Source organism: Oncorhynchus kisutch, linkage group LG21 (assembly GCF_002021735.2).
Source record: "Oncorhynchus kisutch isolate 150728-3 linkage group LG21, Okis_V2, whole genome shotgun sequence".
Classification (NCBI taxonomy): domain Eukaryota; kingdom Metazoa; phylum Chordata; class Actinopteri; order Salmoniformes; family Salmonidae; genus Oncorhynchus; species Oncorhynchus kisutch.
In genome coordinates this window covers 19,322,679-19,337,155 of record NC_034194.2, presented here as the reverse complement: position 1 = coordinate 19,337,155, position 14,477 = coordinate 19,322,679, and the positions used below count along the sequence as shown (strand labels likewise).

At 46.5% G+C, this 14,477-nt stretch overlaps 1 protein-coding gene across 15 annotated transcripts in view; it reads right to left on the bottom strand.

The window, feature by feature from the left end:
- Positions 1–14,477, bottom strand: part of LOC109866201 (adhesion G-protein coupled receptor G6) — a 61,565-nt gene that overhangs the window by 12,646 nt on the left and 34,442 nt on the right. For 10 of the 15 annotated variants that reach the window (XM_031800600.1, XM_031800589.1, XM_031800595.1 and 7 more), the window contains 13 exons: positions 13,486–13,551; positions 13,316–13,384; positions 12,868–12,936; positions 5,946–6,034; positions 5,795–5,847; positions 5,624–5,671; positions 3,828–3,970; positions 3,431–3,542; positions 3,203–3,291; positions 2,749–2,950; positions 2,333–2,498; positions 1,268–1,408; positions 829–945 (listed from right to left, as the gene is read on the bottom strand). In XM_031800600.1, the coding sequence (XP_031656460.1) occupies positions 829–945; positions 1,268–1,408; positions 2,333–2,498; positions 2,749–2,950; positions 3,203–3,291; positions 3,431–3,542; positions 3,828–3,970; positions 5,624–5,671; positions 5,795–5,847; positions 5,946–6,034; positions 12,868–12,936; positions 13,316–13,384; positions 13,486–13,551 (1,364 nt within the window). The remainder of the gene's footprint in view (positions 1–828; positions 946–1,267; positions 1,409–2,332; positions 2,499–2,748; positions 2,951–3,202; positions 3,292–3,430; positions 3,543–3,827; positions 3,971–5,623; positions 5,672–5,794; positions 5,848–5,945; positions 6,035–12,867; positions 12,937–13,315; positions 13,385–13,485; positions 13,552–14,477) is intronic. The other 5 variants (XM_031800601.1, XM_031800603.1, XM_031800604.1 and 2 more) reach the window with 3 other exon arrangements.

Sequence of the window (14,477 nt, the reverse complement as noted above, 5' to 3'; positions counted from 1 at the left end):
GGCATCAACAATCATCAACTGAGTGGTTACAGACTAAATGTTTTTACCTAAGTGGAATGAGAAAAGAAGGAGAGCGAGGACAAAAAGTAAAAAAAACAAACAGGGGGACTGGAGGGAAGCAAACAGAGGAGAAAGGAACAGATTTCACATTTGTGTTTTTTCATCCAAATGATTGCTTATGGGTACCTTTATGTGTGTGTAAAGTATTACTGTTCTCAGATGTATATTTCCTAGATTTTAAATGTGTATGAATTTATTTTAAAAAATTCTAAATGTTATATATATCCATTGTTTAGCTGGAATGGAATATTCGTATCCTGTATATTTGACTGTGATATGTGGTTACCTCACATAGCTTTCTTAAGATGAATGCACTTAACTCGCTCTGGATAAGAGCATCTGCTAAAATGACAAATGTCAAATGTAAATGTTTTGCATACAGCTTTCATATTACTGTATTGAAATGGTTTAAATATTGATGTCAAAAATGTATTTGCACAGCTCTTTATTAAACATGTAGTTATTTGTTACATTTGACTGTGCAAAGCCTAGCAGTACTACTCATTTCTCTGAGAGTGAGGCGGATATGTAGCATTTTGCCCCCCAAAATATGATTTGCCTCTCTGAAATGAAACCAATGAAACAAATAAGTTACATATGTCATTAAACAACCCCATGCCATGATTAGCTAGTGAAAAAACACCAATGTTTTAAAGAATTTCTTTTAAACAATAAAAGCTCATTTACCAACATTTTCTGAAAATGGATGTATCATTTTGGGATGAAACTCTTCATATAGAGGTGAGAGGAGGAGGGCGGGTAGACTACCTGGTAATTCAGGTGTACTATCTCAATCTCCACGGGATCCTGCAGGTTACTGATGGAGTAATTTCCCACACTGCTGGCCACGACATAGCTGTTAAGAGACATCCCGTCCTGTTTGTCCTGAGAATGATCAATAGAAAAGATTGATTTCGAAATATAAATACATAACACTCAAAACTATAGATGCACATACCGGGCATACGAATCACCATGCGTTAGTAGGAAACAGGATAATAAATCACAACACGCTAAGCAGACACACCAGATGTGTTGAATTGCATCAGAAAGAGGTATAAACCTGAAAATATCACTCAAATCTAGATTCACATACCAGACACATGAGTCACCATCCATGAAAAGGATGTGTGAGAAAAGAAAAACATACTGTTATATGCTGAAAAGACACTAAATCAGATACATTCCACCAAAAAGAGGTATAAACCTGGAATAGTCCTATCTTGCTGAAGAACATGAAGTTAATCCTGGAGATGGCAGCGGTCTCAGCGTCGGTTAGGTTTTTGAGCAAAGTAGCTGGCAGTGTGACCTGAGCCAGGGGATTCAGCTGATTAGACTCAAAGTCAATCTGGTGGGAGAGAAGTTAGTTAGACCATTGACTTTGCCATTAACAATTTGAATTTGATTATTCAACGTAGACAGAGGTATGCTGATTATTATGCTGATTATATCATGAGTCCCCTGCTGTATCATCTGGAGGTCACTTCCAAACCTCCGTGGTGGACAGGTGGCTTATGACTAAAGCGTGCCCATTCTGCTGGCACAGCATTGGCACAGCATTGACACGTATGGCAGGGGCATAGGGTAAAACACATGAAACCGAGCGAGAGGGAAGGCTGTGGTGGACTTGACGCTAGTCAGCTGCATCATGTTCGCTTCACTCTACGATCCTTGCAGAATGATAGATGACAGGACTCCCACTCTGTCCATGTGTGTCACAAGGTTGCGAGTGTGTTGTGGGTACAGAAAACATTCTTAACAACTTAAACAAATAGACATCCTGCCATTTATGTTAAATGGACTCAACGGGCCTGATGGGTTGTGAGTTTACCTTTAACACACAACTAGAGTTTCCACGGGAAGCCCTGCCTGACTATGGAAGCCCTGCCTGATTATGGAAGCCCTGCCTGACTATGGAAGCCCTGCCTGATTATGGAAGCCCTGCCTGATTATGGAAGCCCTGCCTGACTATGGAAGCCCTGCCTGACTATGGAAGCCCTGCCTGACTATGGAAGCCCTGCCTGATTATGGAAGCCCTGCCTGATTATGGAAGCCCTGCCTGACTATGGAAGCCCTGCCTGACTATGGAAGCACTGCCTGACTATGGAAGCCCTGCCTGATTATGGAAGCCCTGCCTGACTATGGAAGCCCTGCCTGATTATGAACAGTCCCTGCATATATAGTACCACACTGCCCAGTACAGTACAGTGCAGCAGATAACACTGATTTCTGTATAACTCTTCTGTATAACACTGACCCTAACTGTCCGTACCTGGAGGTCTGTGGTGTTGGGCTGTATGAAGGCACTGAAGGAGGTCCCGTTGAACTTGCCATGGTTTAGTGTTGAGATGCCTAGAGCCAGATTTTTAGAGGTGATGCTCACTGAAGGCCCATCAAACTCTAACTTCTGAACCAGCTCATCCACCGTCTTCAATGTCCTACACGCAGATAGAGAGTTATCATACTAATGGACTGGATAGTGACTTTCACTAGGGTCTCACAGTGCTTTACTTTGGTACAAAGAGACCACACAAAGTCAACATACAGTACATCTACCTGGGAGATATAGTCATAAGTCATTTATGCTTACTCTCAGCATGCTGGACACCGTAAGAGGTGGGTTCTGAGGAGAGGAGAGACCACGGCAGTGGGAGCAGACAGGGGGAAGATGAGGAGAAGGTATCTTACCTCTCTGAGGCTACAGCCAGGGCTGACACAGAGCTGGTCATCACGTTGGAGATGATGTTCAATACGGTGGTGGCCAGAGTGGTGTTGATCTTGGCCACGTTGACCAGCTCCTTCACTTTGCCCACCACCTTGAACACCTCGTCTGTGGAGAGCTCGTTGTTGGTGATGTCAGCAAGCTGGTCGGCAACTTCAGCAGCGTTCTCTGTTTGGGGAAAGTTAGGCACAACTAGATGAGGGCTGTCAATAGATATTCATTATTAGTTGTCTGCTGACTGTCTACTCTCTGCCATGGTGAGGCTGTAAACACGTTTTATCTCTAAAACGGCATCTCAGTGGGCACCTCTGTCTGTCTATCGTGTTGAGATCAAATATATCTCAAGTATTCATTCTTGCAGCTATTTTGATTCTATCTGCTGTGAAATCATTAAAGTGATTTAAGATGTCGGTGGCCTACCTGCTGAAACATTGATGGAATCGATATCAGTGCAATTACTGATGTCTGGGGTGCCCCAAAACGCTGTGTAATTCAGGGGGCTGATCACACTGTGGACAAATCAACACAAAATCAGATCTAGTATTTTAAGTTTGATCCAAGATGAATTACCTCAAACAAGTTCATGCATACAATGTCAGCATATCAATAGTTTGACATAGTTTGATGTAGTGAATGTGTCAGTCTCACCATGTTCTGGATGCAGTCTGGTCTTTGTTGGGGAAACAGGGGACATACTGAGTGACCGTTGGTCTGCTCTCTGGCCAGATATAATGGAGGGGAGTTTCCTCTGGGCAGTTCTCTGAATGAAAGAGAGAAAACCGTGCAACTTAAAAATGTTAACACCGCACATCAGCAATATATTCATTTCCAATGACTACAAGAGGAAGATGGGAAGCGTTAGAGGCATTCACATTTCAAACCTAATCGAATTAGGAGGTGCTTAGAATCCGTGGTGCGACTGTGCAGCGTAAATTATAACTTTTTCTCTGGGCTGTGGGAGTCATGTTTTTCCACAGTCACTTTCTGCAGTAATAATAGAGGCATTGACGTGATTAAAGCAGGTCTGGGTGAGATCATGTCCTACCGACAGACTGCACGTCGACAGTTTCTAGCTCCAGTCCATTGCCAATGTTAGGGCTGCTTCCCACCATCCTGGTGGAGATGGCTACTTCTTCCAGGGTCACATTGGTGCTGGTCTGATAGACCAGCAGGGCCTGGCAAGTGAATCTGGAGGGGGAAGAGGATGAGGGAGAGGATGAGGGAGTAGGAAGAGGAGGAGGGATGGGGAAGAAGGAACAGGAGGAGGGAAGGAAGAGGAGGAGGGGTGGGGAAGAGGAGGGGGAGGAGGGGGAGGAGGAGGGGTGGGGAAGAAGGAAGATGTGGATGGAAGGAAGAGGAGGAGGGGTGGGGAAAAAGGAAGAGGAGGAGTGTGGGGGAAGAGGAGGGGGAGGAAGAGTGGGGAAGAAGAAAGAGGGGTGGGGACAAAGGAAGAGGAGGAGGGGTGGGAAAGAAGGAAGAGGGGGTGGGGAAGAAGGAAGAGGAGGAGGGGGGAGAAGGAAGAGGAGGAGTGTGGGGGAAGAGGAGGAGGAGGAGGGGTGGGGAAGAAGGAAGAGGGGTGGGGAAGAAGGAAGAGGGGAAAGGGTGGGGAAGAAGGAAGAGGGGTGGGGAAGAAGGAAGAGGAGGAGGGGGGAGAAGGAAGAGGAGGAGTGTGGGGGAAAAGGAAGAGGAGGAGTGGTGGGGAACAGGAGGGGGATGAGGAGGGGTGGGGTGGGGAAGAAGGAAGATGAGGATGGAAGGAAGAGGAGGAAGGGTGGGGAAGAAGAAAGAGGGGTGGGGACAAAGGAAGAGGAGGAGGGGTGGGGAAGAAGGAAGAGGGGTGGGGATGAAGGAAGAGGAGGAGGGGTGGGGGGAAAGGAAGAGGGGTGGGGAAGAAGAAAGAGGGGTGGGGAGAAGGAAGGGGGGTGGGGTAGAAGGAATTGGAGGAGGGGTGGGAAAGAAGGAAGAGGGGGAGGGATGGGAAAGAAGGAAGAGGGGTGGGGAAGAAGGAAGAGGAGGAGGAGGGAGGGAAGGGTGGGGAAGAAGGAAGAGGAGGAGGAGGGAGGGAGGGGTGGAGAAGAAGGAAGAGGAGGAGGGAGGGAGGGGTGGAGAAGAAGGAGGAGGGGGGAGGGGTGGGGAAAATGGAAGAGGGGGGGGGGAGGAGGAGGAGGAGGAGGGGTGGGAAGAAGGAAGAGGGGTGGGGAAGCAGGAAGAGGGGTGGGGAAGAAGGAAGAGGAGGAGGGTGGAGAAGGACGAGGGGTGGGGAAGAAGGAGGAGGAGGAGGGGTGGGGAAGAAGGAAGAGGGGTGGGGAAGAAGGAGGAGGAGGAGGAGGGGTGGGGAAGAAGGAAGAGGGGTGGGGAAGAAGGAAGAGGAGGAGGAGGGAGGGAGGGGTGGAGAAGAAGGAGGAGGGGGGAGGGGTGGGGAAATGGAAGAGGGGGGGAGGAGGAGGAGGAGGAGGAGGAGGAGGAGGAGGAGGAGGAGGAGGAGGAGGAGGAGGAGGGGGAAGAAGGAAGAGGGGTGGGGAAGCAGGAAGAGGGGTGGGGAAGAAGGAAGAGGAGGAGGGTGGAGAAGGACGAGGGGTGGGGAAGAAGGAGGAGGAGGAGGGGTGGGGAAGAAGGAAGAGGGGTGGGGAAGAAGGAAGAGGAGGAGGGGTAGGGAAGAAGGAAGAGGAGGAGGAGTGGGGAAGAAGGAATAGGGGTGGGGAAGAAGGAAGAGGAGGAGGAGTAGCAGGAGACTTAACACACATGGAAAGGCTTGCCTAATGAATTACTATAATTGGACGTGGTCAGGAAAAACTCTGATCCTTACCTACTACAGTATACCATAGTAAAAATTGGCCTTACTTTTTACTGGCACTCCTCTTAAGTTGTGAGTCACTGTTAGGCTGGATTCTGGAAACAAGATCAATAAATTAGGGTGGATATTATTATTGACCTGTAATATAACTCTAAAGAATAATACATGGACATGGAGGTAGGTGCATCTTATGATGGTACAAATATCTAATTGCTTACCTGAAATTATCGACATAGACCACATGTGTCCAGTTTTGGAATGTTTGATTGAGCTGTTAATGAATCAGTAAATCAGTCAATTCAGTGAGTTCATCTGGTATTCTACCCATGCTTTGATCCAAGATGAATTGAACATGACAACAAGCCTTACCCATTGTGCAACAGTTTTCTCAACATCAGACTCTGTTAGTTTGGCCTCCTTGTCATTGACAACAAAGGAGATCCTGTAGAAAAGACCCTCTGCAATTGAAAAGCAGAAAAAAAAACATCTATATTTGACACAGGTAATTTACAACACTTAATGGAACATTTGTCTGTGCTGCATAGCAGGAGTTCAGGGGTTGAGACATAATTTAGTCATTTAAAATCCAATTTCATATGACAAATGATGTTGAAAGGCTGCTACTCCACAGATAAAACATGTGGGGGGAGTGTTTCGTCAGGAAAAGGATACATTTAAATACTCTGTTATCATCCTAGATGACACTTATCAAAATGGAACTAATGGCCATAGTGCATTGTATAACTGATGTGTATTCACGAGCCAAATGGGTGATTGTAAATGAGAGCATATCAGTGGAGGCTGCTGAGGGGACGATGGCTCATAATAATGGCTGGAACATAGCAAATGGAATGGCATCAAATGGAATGGAAACCAAACCTTATTCCGCTCTAGACATTATCATGGGACCACCCTCCCCAATTAAGGTGCCACCAAACTCCTGTGGTACATCACTCTGTTTGTGTTGGTGGTCTGCTGCTATGCCTCACAGCCACCACAAGATGGCTCCCAAGCCTCTCCTGTTGTTAGTGCTGAACTAGCTACAGTACGATGCTGTTTCTATTCCATGCCAAGACTGTTCTTAAGAGACTCCAGTGATTGCCGATCAGGAAGGAAGGCCACCTCAGAATGTTTTTAAGTATCCAAAATGTATGTGGTTTATCTTTGTTGATCAAGGGCGTTATTTTCCTTTGATTTGTTATAGTATAGCAATAACAGATTACATTTAGATGAGCAGTTATTGGCACTAAAATTAAATGATAACAGCATTGGAAGTCTCCCAAGAAACAGGAATGATTGAAAACTTAAAATCACAAGAGAGCTGCGCCCCATGAGGGACACCCCATCAGCCGAGCAGAGGCCACTATAGAGCTTAATGATTGGTAAACTACAGGACACGCCTATGTTAATGTTCTACGCCCCATCCAAAATCACACAACCTCAATCATCAACCTCCTCCAACAGGGCACCCCATTTTCACCAGATTAGATTTCCCCCTATCAACATACCACCACTACAACAGTAGCATTCAAAGCAGAGATTAGGTGGTCGAGAGGCTCTCTATCTTTTTGTTTCTACATCTACGTTGTTATTGCAAAACATACTGTTCCCGGTTGAAAGTCCACACAGACATGATAAATGAAAGCGAGCTTTACATTGGCATGGGGCAATAACAGGGGTGCCCGCGGTGCCAGCTGAGGTCCGTGGGGTGGCGTGTGTGGTGGACACTGTGCCACTGCCTGCATTCACCCCTCTAAGTGGAGTGGTAAGAGGCAAGTAGGGGCCCTTTGTGGCTACAAAAGACTGCTCATCCATGCCAATGACGGCTAGTGGATTGGGAGTTGTCTGTGTCTCGGTCTCTCGGTCTGTGTTGGTGTTCTGATTCACAGTCACATTTTTGCCAGGGCCCATACTGCTTACTGACGTGCTTGCAGCAGTGGAGGGTGTGTGATCGATGAGGGCCGGTCCATGTTTACCACCCTGTGTGTCCTCACTGTGGTTGGCCCTCCAGGGGACTGATAAAGGGCCAGCCCCAGCAAGGTAAGTGTTTAGTGCCATAGGAGGCTGGCTGTTGGAGGTAGAGGTGGACTGGATATTTGGGAAAACAGTTGGCTGTTTGTTGGCAGTGGTGAGTTGTATGTTTGAGGCAGAAGGGGGGGGGGTATTTCTGGTAACAGCGGTGGGCTGTATAATTGCAGCTCTAATGGTGGGGTTACTGGAGGCAGAAGCAGTGAGCTGTGTGTCTGGGGCAGTGGGTGATACTGTGCTCTCTCTGCTCTCTCCATGCCAGGCCAGTGTTCCGTCAGTTCCAGCAGGCTGAGTGGGCTTTGATTGGCTGCCAATGAGTGTGGAGGATTGTTGGGATGCAGCCGTTGATCGGGTGGGCAGTGAGGCGCCAGCTCCCGAATCAGCCATGTTGGCTGCTCCGGCAGACAATGTCCCACTCAGAGGGGGGATATGGGTGGGAAGGGGAGTCGGGGTAGGGGCGGGGAGCAGCCTCTCCTCTCTAATACGAGGAGGGTTTGTTGTCATCGGTCTGTGGAATAAGAGGGCTTCAGAAGCGTCTGGCATGAGCTGGTCTGCCCTGGAGGTCATGGTGGAGAGCGGCTCAGACACTGGGGTGTGTGTGTCTGTGTGAATCACAATGCCAATACCACTGACCGGCCGTTTCCAGCCTAATTCATGCATGTAAGCATGCCGCTTGGGTTCATGAGTAACAACACTGTCATATTCTGAAGCTGTGCTGCTGATGAGTGGCGTTGGCAGAGCCAGAGGACGAGAGGGGGCTAGCAGGGAGGAGTAGAGGTGGAGGCTGGCCTGGGAGAGATATTCAGATCCATCATCATTGATGTGTGAGGTCCCACGGTGTTCAAGCTGGGATACAGATGGCTCGCTCTGCGTGCTGGGGCAGAAGAGCGAGATCAGTGATGGAGAGGAGGCCGAGCCACTTATGGGTGACATGTGGACTTCTTCTCCTTCCTGTCGAGCCAAGTGTCTCTCCATCCCATCTGCACTTTCCCATTCAGTAACCGTGTTGATATTAAGCTGCTCTGGCAAGTCTGTCACAGACAGGAGGTCAGAGCTGAGAGAGACCAAGCTGAACGTGGTGCGCAATGCATCCCTCCACTCCTGTCTGCTTGGGGAGATTGTATTAGGAGGTGAGGACTGAGAGAAAGTCCATTCGTTCGTCACGGTGGCTGGGAGTAGGGCCTGGTGGTGTAGTTGCTCTGTGATAGGAGTGACAGATAGATGGGATGTACGTGAAAAACCTCTCAGGTTAGAACTGAGTGGATTAAAGCCCCCCTGCCCCTCCGAGCTGCCCAAAACACTGTCTGACACACTGCTCATATACGACGATGGTTCCAGAGCCAGAGGTGAATATAAACTGATCCACTCACTCTGGCTACCTGACTCAGAGGCAATACTCTCACTGGGAACCATACTGTCCACGGGTTGAGAGTTAGTCAAGGAGGAACTTAATTGATTCCTCAAAGAGGGTAAAACTAGGTCACGGTGGTGTTTGTCAGAGGAAGAGAGGTATGTTTTCTCAAGGACGGGTGTCAGAGCTGTAGCGGCATCAATAGCGACTGACAGAGACAGTGGACGGGGTCTTGTGCCCTCCCGCATTAATTCATGTCTTTGAACCTCCATGGGAGGGAGCGATGTCTCTGTCTCAGTGGCGGCTGGCCTGACGTGTCTTGAATGACTAACATCACTTTGTTCCATACTGTGAACGGAAAAGGGGGAGAACGCAGGATGGGGAGCGGTGGGGAGAGGTATGGTCGGAGTGGTGGGGAGGGAGTTAGGGGCCTGTATCTCTGTGATCACAGCTGTCCGTAGGCTATCTGGCATGGCAGACGTGGTAGGTATGGATATGGGACTGGGTGTGGGTGTGCAGTCTTTACGTATAGAGACCTTTACTGTGGGGCCATTCTCAGTGGTAATCCCGACCCTCTCAGAGAAACAGAGCTTGGCTACTGTTAATAATGAGGGAGACTGTGTGGCGATGTTTGAGAGGGACTGAGTGGTTCTCTCTGCTGTTTGCTCACTGAAGCCGCTGCCGGGCCGGGCCTGATCCGTTTGCACACCTGTCCTCTCCGGAGTCGTGCTGAAAGGAGGGATTTGAGTCCAGCTGCTGTGTGCTGCCACCAACACACCCTGCTCCCCGGTCCTAGCCTCTCTCCCAGCCTCTGTCAGCGCGCCTCCTGCCAATGCCTCCTGGGGCAGACTGGGCTCTGATTGATTGTGTAAATGTTCCCCTCCTCCCATGGCGGTAACAGGGTCGCTCACAGTCACACGGCCTGGGCCCTCAGTATTGACTCCAATCCCAGCGTGGGAAAGGTTCTGTGGGCCGGAGGCGGCCAGAGCCAGGCCTTCATCCAGGGAGTAGGACGAGTCATATTGGAAAAGGCTAAAGGGGTCATCCCCTAGGTCCAGGTCGTAAATGAATGGCTCAGAGCCTGATGTGTACTCCTCCAGGGGCTCAGTCCAGTTCACAGTGCTGCTGTTGCTGTTCTCTCTGCTGGGACTCAATGGGATCCAGTGGGGGGGAGCCATGGGCTTATTCTTCTTACGGTTGCTGAGTGATGCTGACGCCACTGCTGGGAATGACTCTACGTCCTCCGCATCGCTACTGTTCCCAACATTCACCGGTCGCCATGGGAACAACCCCTGGGGACTGGTCACGGCCCTGGATACGGCATGTGTTTTCCTGGCCACGGGCGCCGTTGTTGTTGTAGTCACCTTGGGCCTGAGGGACATATTTGTTGCTGGTACAGGATGAGGCTTGGTTAGATAAAGGATGGGTCTGACTGGGAGGCGGGTAACAGAGGCCTCAGGTTTCTTCCTCACGGGCCAGATGAGTGGGGTGGAGATGTAGCCCAGGGAAGTTTTAGAGCTGCGGGGGCCAGGCAGGACGTGAGGCCTGGTGTGGGGTGTGGTGGTGGTGGAGGAGGTCACTGGACGGGGCATGAGCCGGAGCACAGACCACAGATACGCCGCTCTCTCCTTCTCTGTGGCGCCTCAGTCCAGTCAATATAAAAACGGAGGGGTCAAAGCAGGTTACATGTTTGAAATACAGACTGATTTTAGAAACAGGGTCTTCTAGCTTATACTGTAGCTGAATAAACAAATACAAAACATGGAAGAATACAGTACTTACAGCAGTCAACCAGGCCTTCCCTGATATTGTTAACATCATCTTGGTTGGGAATAGGATAGAGTGGGAGTGAGAGGGAAGCAGACAGGTGGAAGCAGGCTGAGAGAGAGAACAGGAAGCTGCAGAGTCTCATTACAAACAAGACAAGGACAAGCTTAGTGAGTGTGTGTGTCTTACCCAGCTTAATGATGTTAGTGGACATGACAGTAGGAGACATGTTAGTCGAGGACGGTGGGGGAGTAGTGGCTTCAGACACTGTTAGCAAGAGTGACAATACAACTAAGTCAGCAAGGAGAGCATCTCAAGATATCCCATGTGTACGTCTTACCAAGCTGAGCAGAATTTTTGCAATGTTAGAAGACATGCCAGTAGAAGAAACCAACAATAATGTAAAAACTTCAACTACTGAAAAAGTGGAAGATAACGTGTGATTAATCATGTTTCCTTTTTTGAAGATGTGTACAGTAATAACTCATAAGCCTTTCGGAAATACGTAAAGGGACATTTAAAAAAAATGTAAACTTCATATTCATCATTTCAGCACCACCCCGACGTCAACATATGTGTAAACGGTTCACTTCTATGTTTTGTAGTAAGAACGATAGAGGAAGATAACTGTTTCCAATTACATCACTGGTGTGCATCATGCGATTTTAACCAATTACGAGTAGGAATCGCCTACTAATTGGTTGACAGTGGTATAAAGTACTTAAGTAAAAATACTTGAAAGTACTACTTAAGTCGTTTTTTGGGATATCTGTACTTTACTATTTATATTTTTTACTCCACTACATTCCTGAAGAAAATAATGTACTATTTACTCCTTACATTTTCCCTGACACCCAAAAGTACTTAGCAGTACAGGAAAATTGTCTAATTCATGCACTTATCAACCAAACATCCCTGGTCATCCCGACTGCCTCTCATTTGGCATACTCACGAAACACAAACTGTGCCCCTGGCTATCCGTAAATTTAAAAAAAAAGAAAATTGTGTCATCTGGTTTGCTTAATATAAGGAATTAAAACTGATTTACACGTTTATTTTTGATAGTAAAAGTACATTTAAAACCAAATACTTTTAGACTTTTACTCAAGTAGAATTTTACTGGGTGACTTTCACTTTTACTTGAGACATTTTCTATTAAGGTATCTTTACTTTTACTCGAATAAAGAAAACTGGGTACTATTTCCACCACTGTTGGTTGATGATGTCATTGGAAACAGTTATCTTTTTTTCCTACTAAACATAGAAATGCACCATTTTCACATATGTTGATGTTGGGGTGGTGCTGGAGTTGATGAATATGAAGTTGAAAGTTGTGAACCTTTAAACACTTACTAAACCCTTTTATCGGGTAGCCTACCTTGGATATTTTAGTAATTCTATACGACTCTCCATGTCCTACACTTTGAGATCTGTTTGCCCAATGTGTTTGAAAGTTACAGTGACAAATGCAAATTGTACTGAACAAAGACAGCAGGTGTGTCTTACCCGGGGTAGTGGTGATGTTAGCTGGGGTGTTAGTAGTAGGGGATAATGGGGGTGTAGTCGTTACTGTTAGCAAGAGAAAAGGGACAGAACATTTTTATTCAAAATGAAGAATAACACATTTGAGAAAAAAGTGAGGTGAAAACTCCCTAGTCATTCCTTAATCAATAACAGGCAAAAGAGAAAAGTGGGGTGTCTTACCATGCACTGTGTTGTTAGTGGTAGGCAAGTTAGTTGTAGCTGGGTTTGAAACAATGGTTGTAGCAGAAGCTGTCAGTGCTGGTAGAACATGGGGGGTGCAAAATGGTTACCCCAAAAATGGAAGGTAATAACGGCAAAACACATGATACAGGGCTACAATAGGTGGCTACTATAGGTGTTTCAAAAATAGAAGCCTTATCAAGAACCACTTAGACACTATTCACTACTGAGTCCATTGTTTAAAGCAAGCTACATGAGCAAACATACCATACTCCCATTGAGAAGCCATGACAATTGCTTCTCAGCCTAATCCATCTGGAAAGTTCCAAGCTGGTCATTGATGGAACTGCTTTCAAACCCATTCCCCACACATAAAGAAAAATGCCACCAGCAGATTTTTCCATGAGTACAAAACAAGAGAAAAACAAAAACACATCTTACCATTGGTTGTGCTGTAGAATAGAGTTGTGTTAGTAGCGGCTGCTGCAGATGGGATAATGGTTTGAGTAACTGGTGACAAGGACAGCAAATGTGAACTAAATGGTTTGAAAGAGTGAAATGAACACACACAAACAATAAGCAATGCTCTAGAGTATGCATGGGGTTAATATGGGTCAACACGTTGCCATGCAATTTTCAATTATAAGACGCAAATGGAAAAAACAACAAACAACATCACTGGCAAGATCTCTCATCTCTACCTTTTCTCCTGAAGGTAAATGACAATGCAGTGACTGCCAAATGTCATGTGATCAGACTAAACTACGTAGACATACTGTATATGAAGGTATCAAATTGAAGCATTCAGAAAAATGATATTTGCACTATAACGATAATCAGATCAAATTGTCAACAACTGAGATCATATCCATTGCTACAGATACCTTACCAGTGGTTGTGCTGGGTAATGTCGGCACATTAGTTGTAGCTGCAGGAGTGGTCGTGGTAGTGGTTTGAACTAGTGGCATTTACAGCACAAGTCAGCAAAAATAAGGTATAATAACACAGTGGTTAAATAATGAGGGGAAATAATGTTGCAAACTAAAGATGGCACCTTACCAGTTGATGAGCTGGTAGTTAGAGGCATGCTAGTAGTGGTGGCAGATGAAGTGGTAGCAGAGAGAACTGGTGAAAAGGATGGACAGCAGACACAGTACGAGATGAGATGAGTAAAGGAAGCTGAAGTATTGAGAGCTGAGGTTGAGATCATGGAGTTATGAATTGGCCATGAAGCATCCACATCTGATCAACTATCAGGACAGTTACACATTTGACTGTCAAATTAACCAGTGTACTCCATTTTGGATAGGGGCATAGCTACAGTGAGTTAAATCAATGTTGTTCCTCCATACAATTGATACCATGCCAATAGTGGCTCCAAACTTCAAATAGAAACCCCAGGACCTTGTTTGCTTTACTTCAAGGAAGGGTCAGAAATGAGAGAGATGGAGATCAAATATCTTCTGCCGCAAAACTATTAACTCGTACAGTATCAGAGGCATGGTGTTTACCTACTGTATGGCCTCCAAACCACCAAACGGCCATTTAACTCATCAAACGTCTGTTTTTCATTTTCTTTTCATCAAACATGTCATATTAAGAGGCTTCCCACAGTATGGAATCCCACATGCTAAAACTGGTGGCTGTTTTTCATAAATCTTTATTTTATTTGGGCTGGGAAATTAACTATATTGTAGAAACTAATCAAGTGTTGCAGATGCACCTCTGGCAGGGTTAATCAAATCACAAATATGTTTTATTAACTCATTTTCTTAGGTTAGGTAGAAGTTTCAGTGGATGCACCTCCATGCCGCCAACAGTGGAGTCAGTATTATCTGGGTTTAAAACACTGGAATTGGCTGTGCAAGTTTTTTTAGAGGGAAACATGAGAGCAATCACTGAGACCATTTTTGGATAAGACTGAAATATCTCTTGTTCAATGGGCCACCTGTCAATATCCCCTCAATCAGTTAGAGTGGTCAATTTCCATATTGATTAAAACACCCATCAGCTGCACTCTGTGTGGAGTAGATAGTATTGGTTTACCTTCA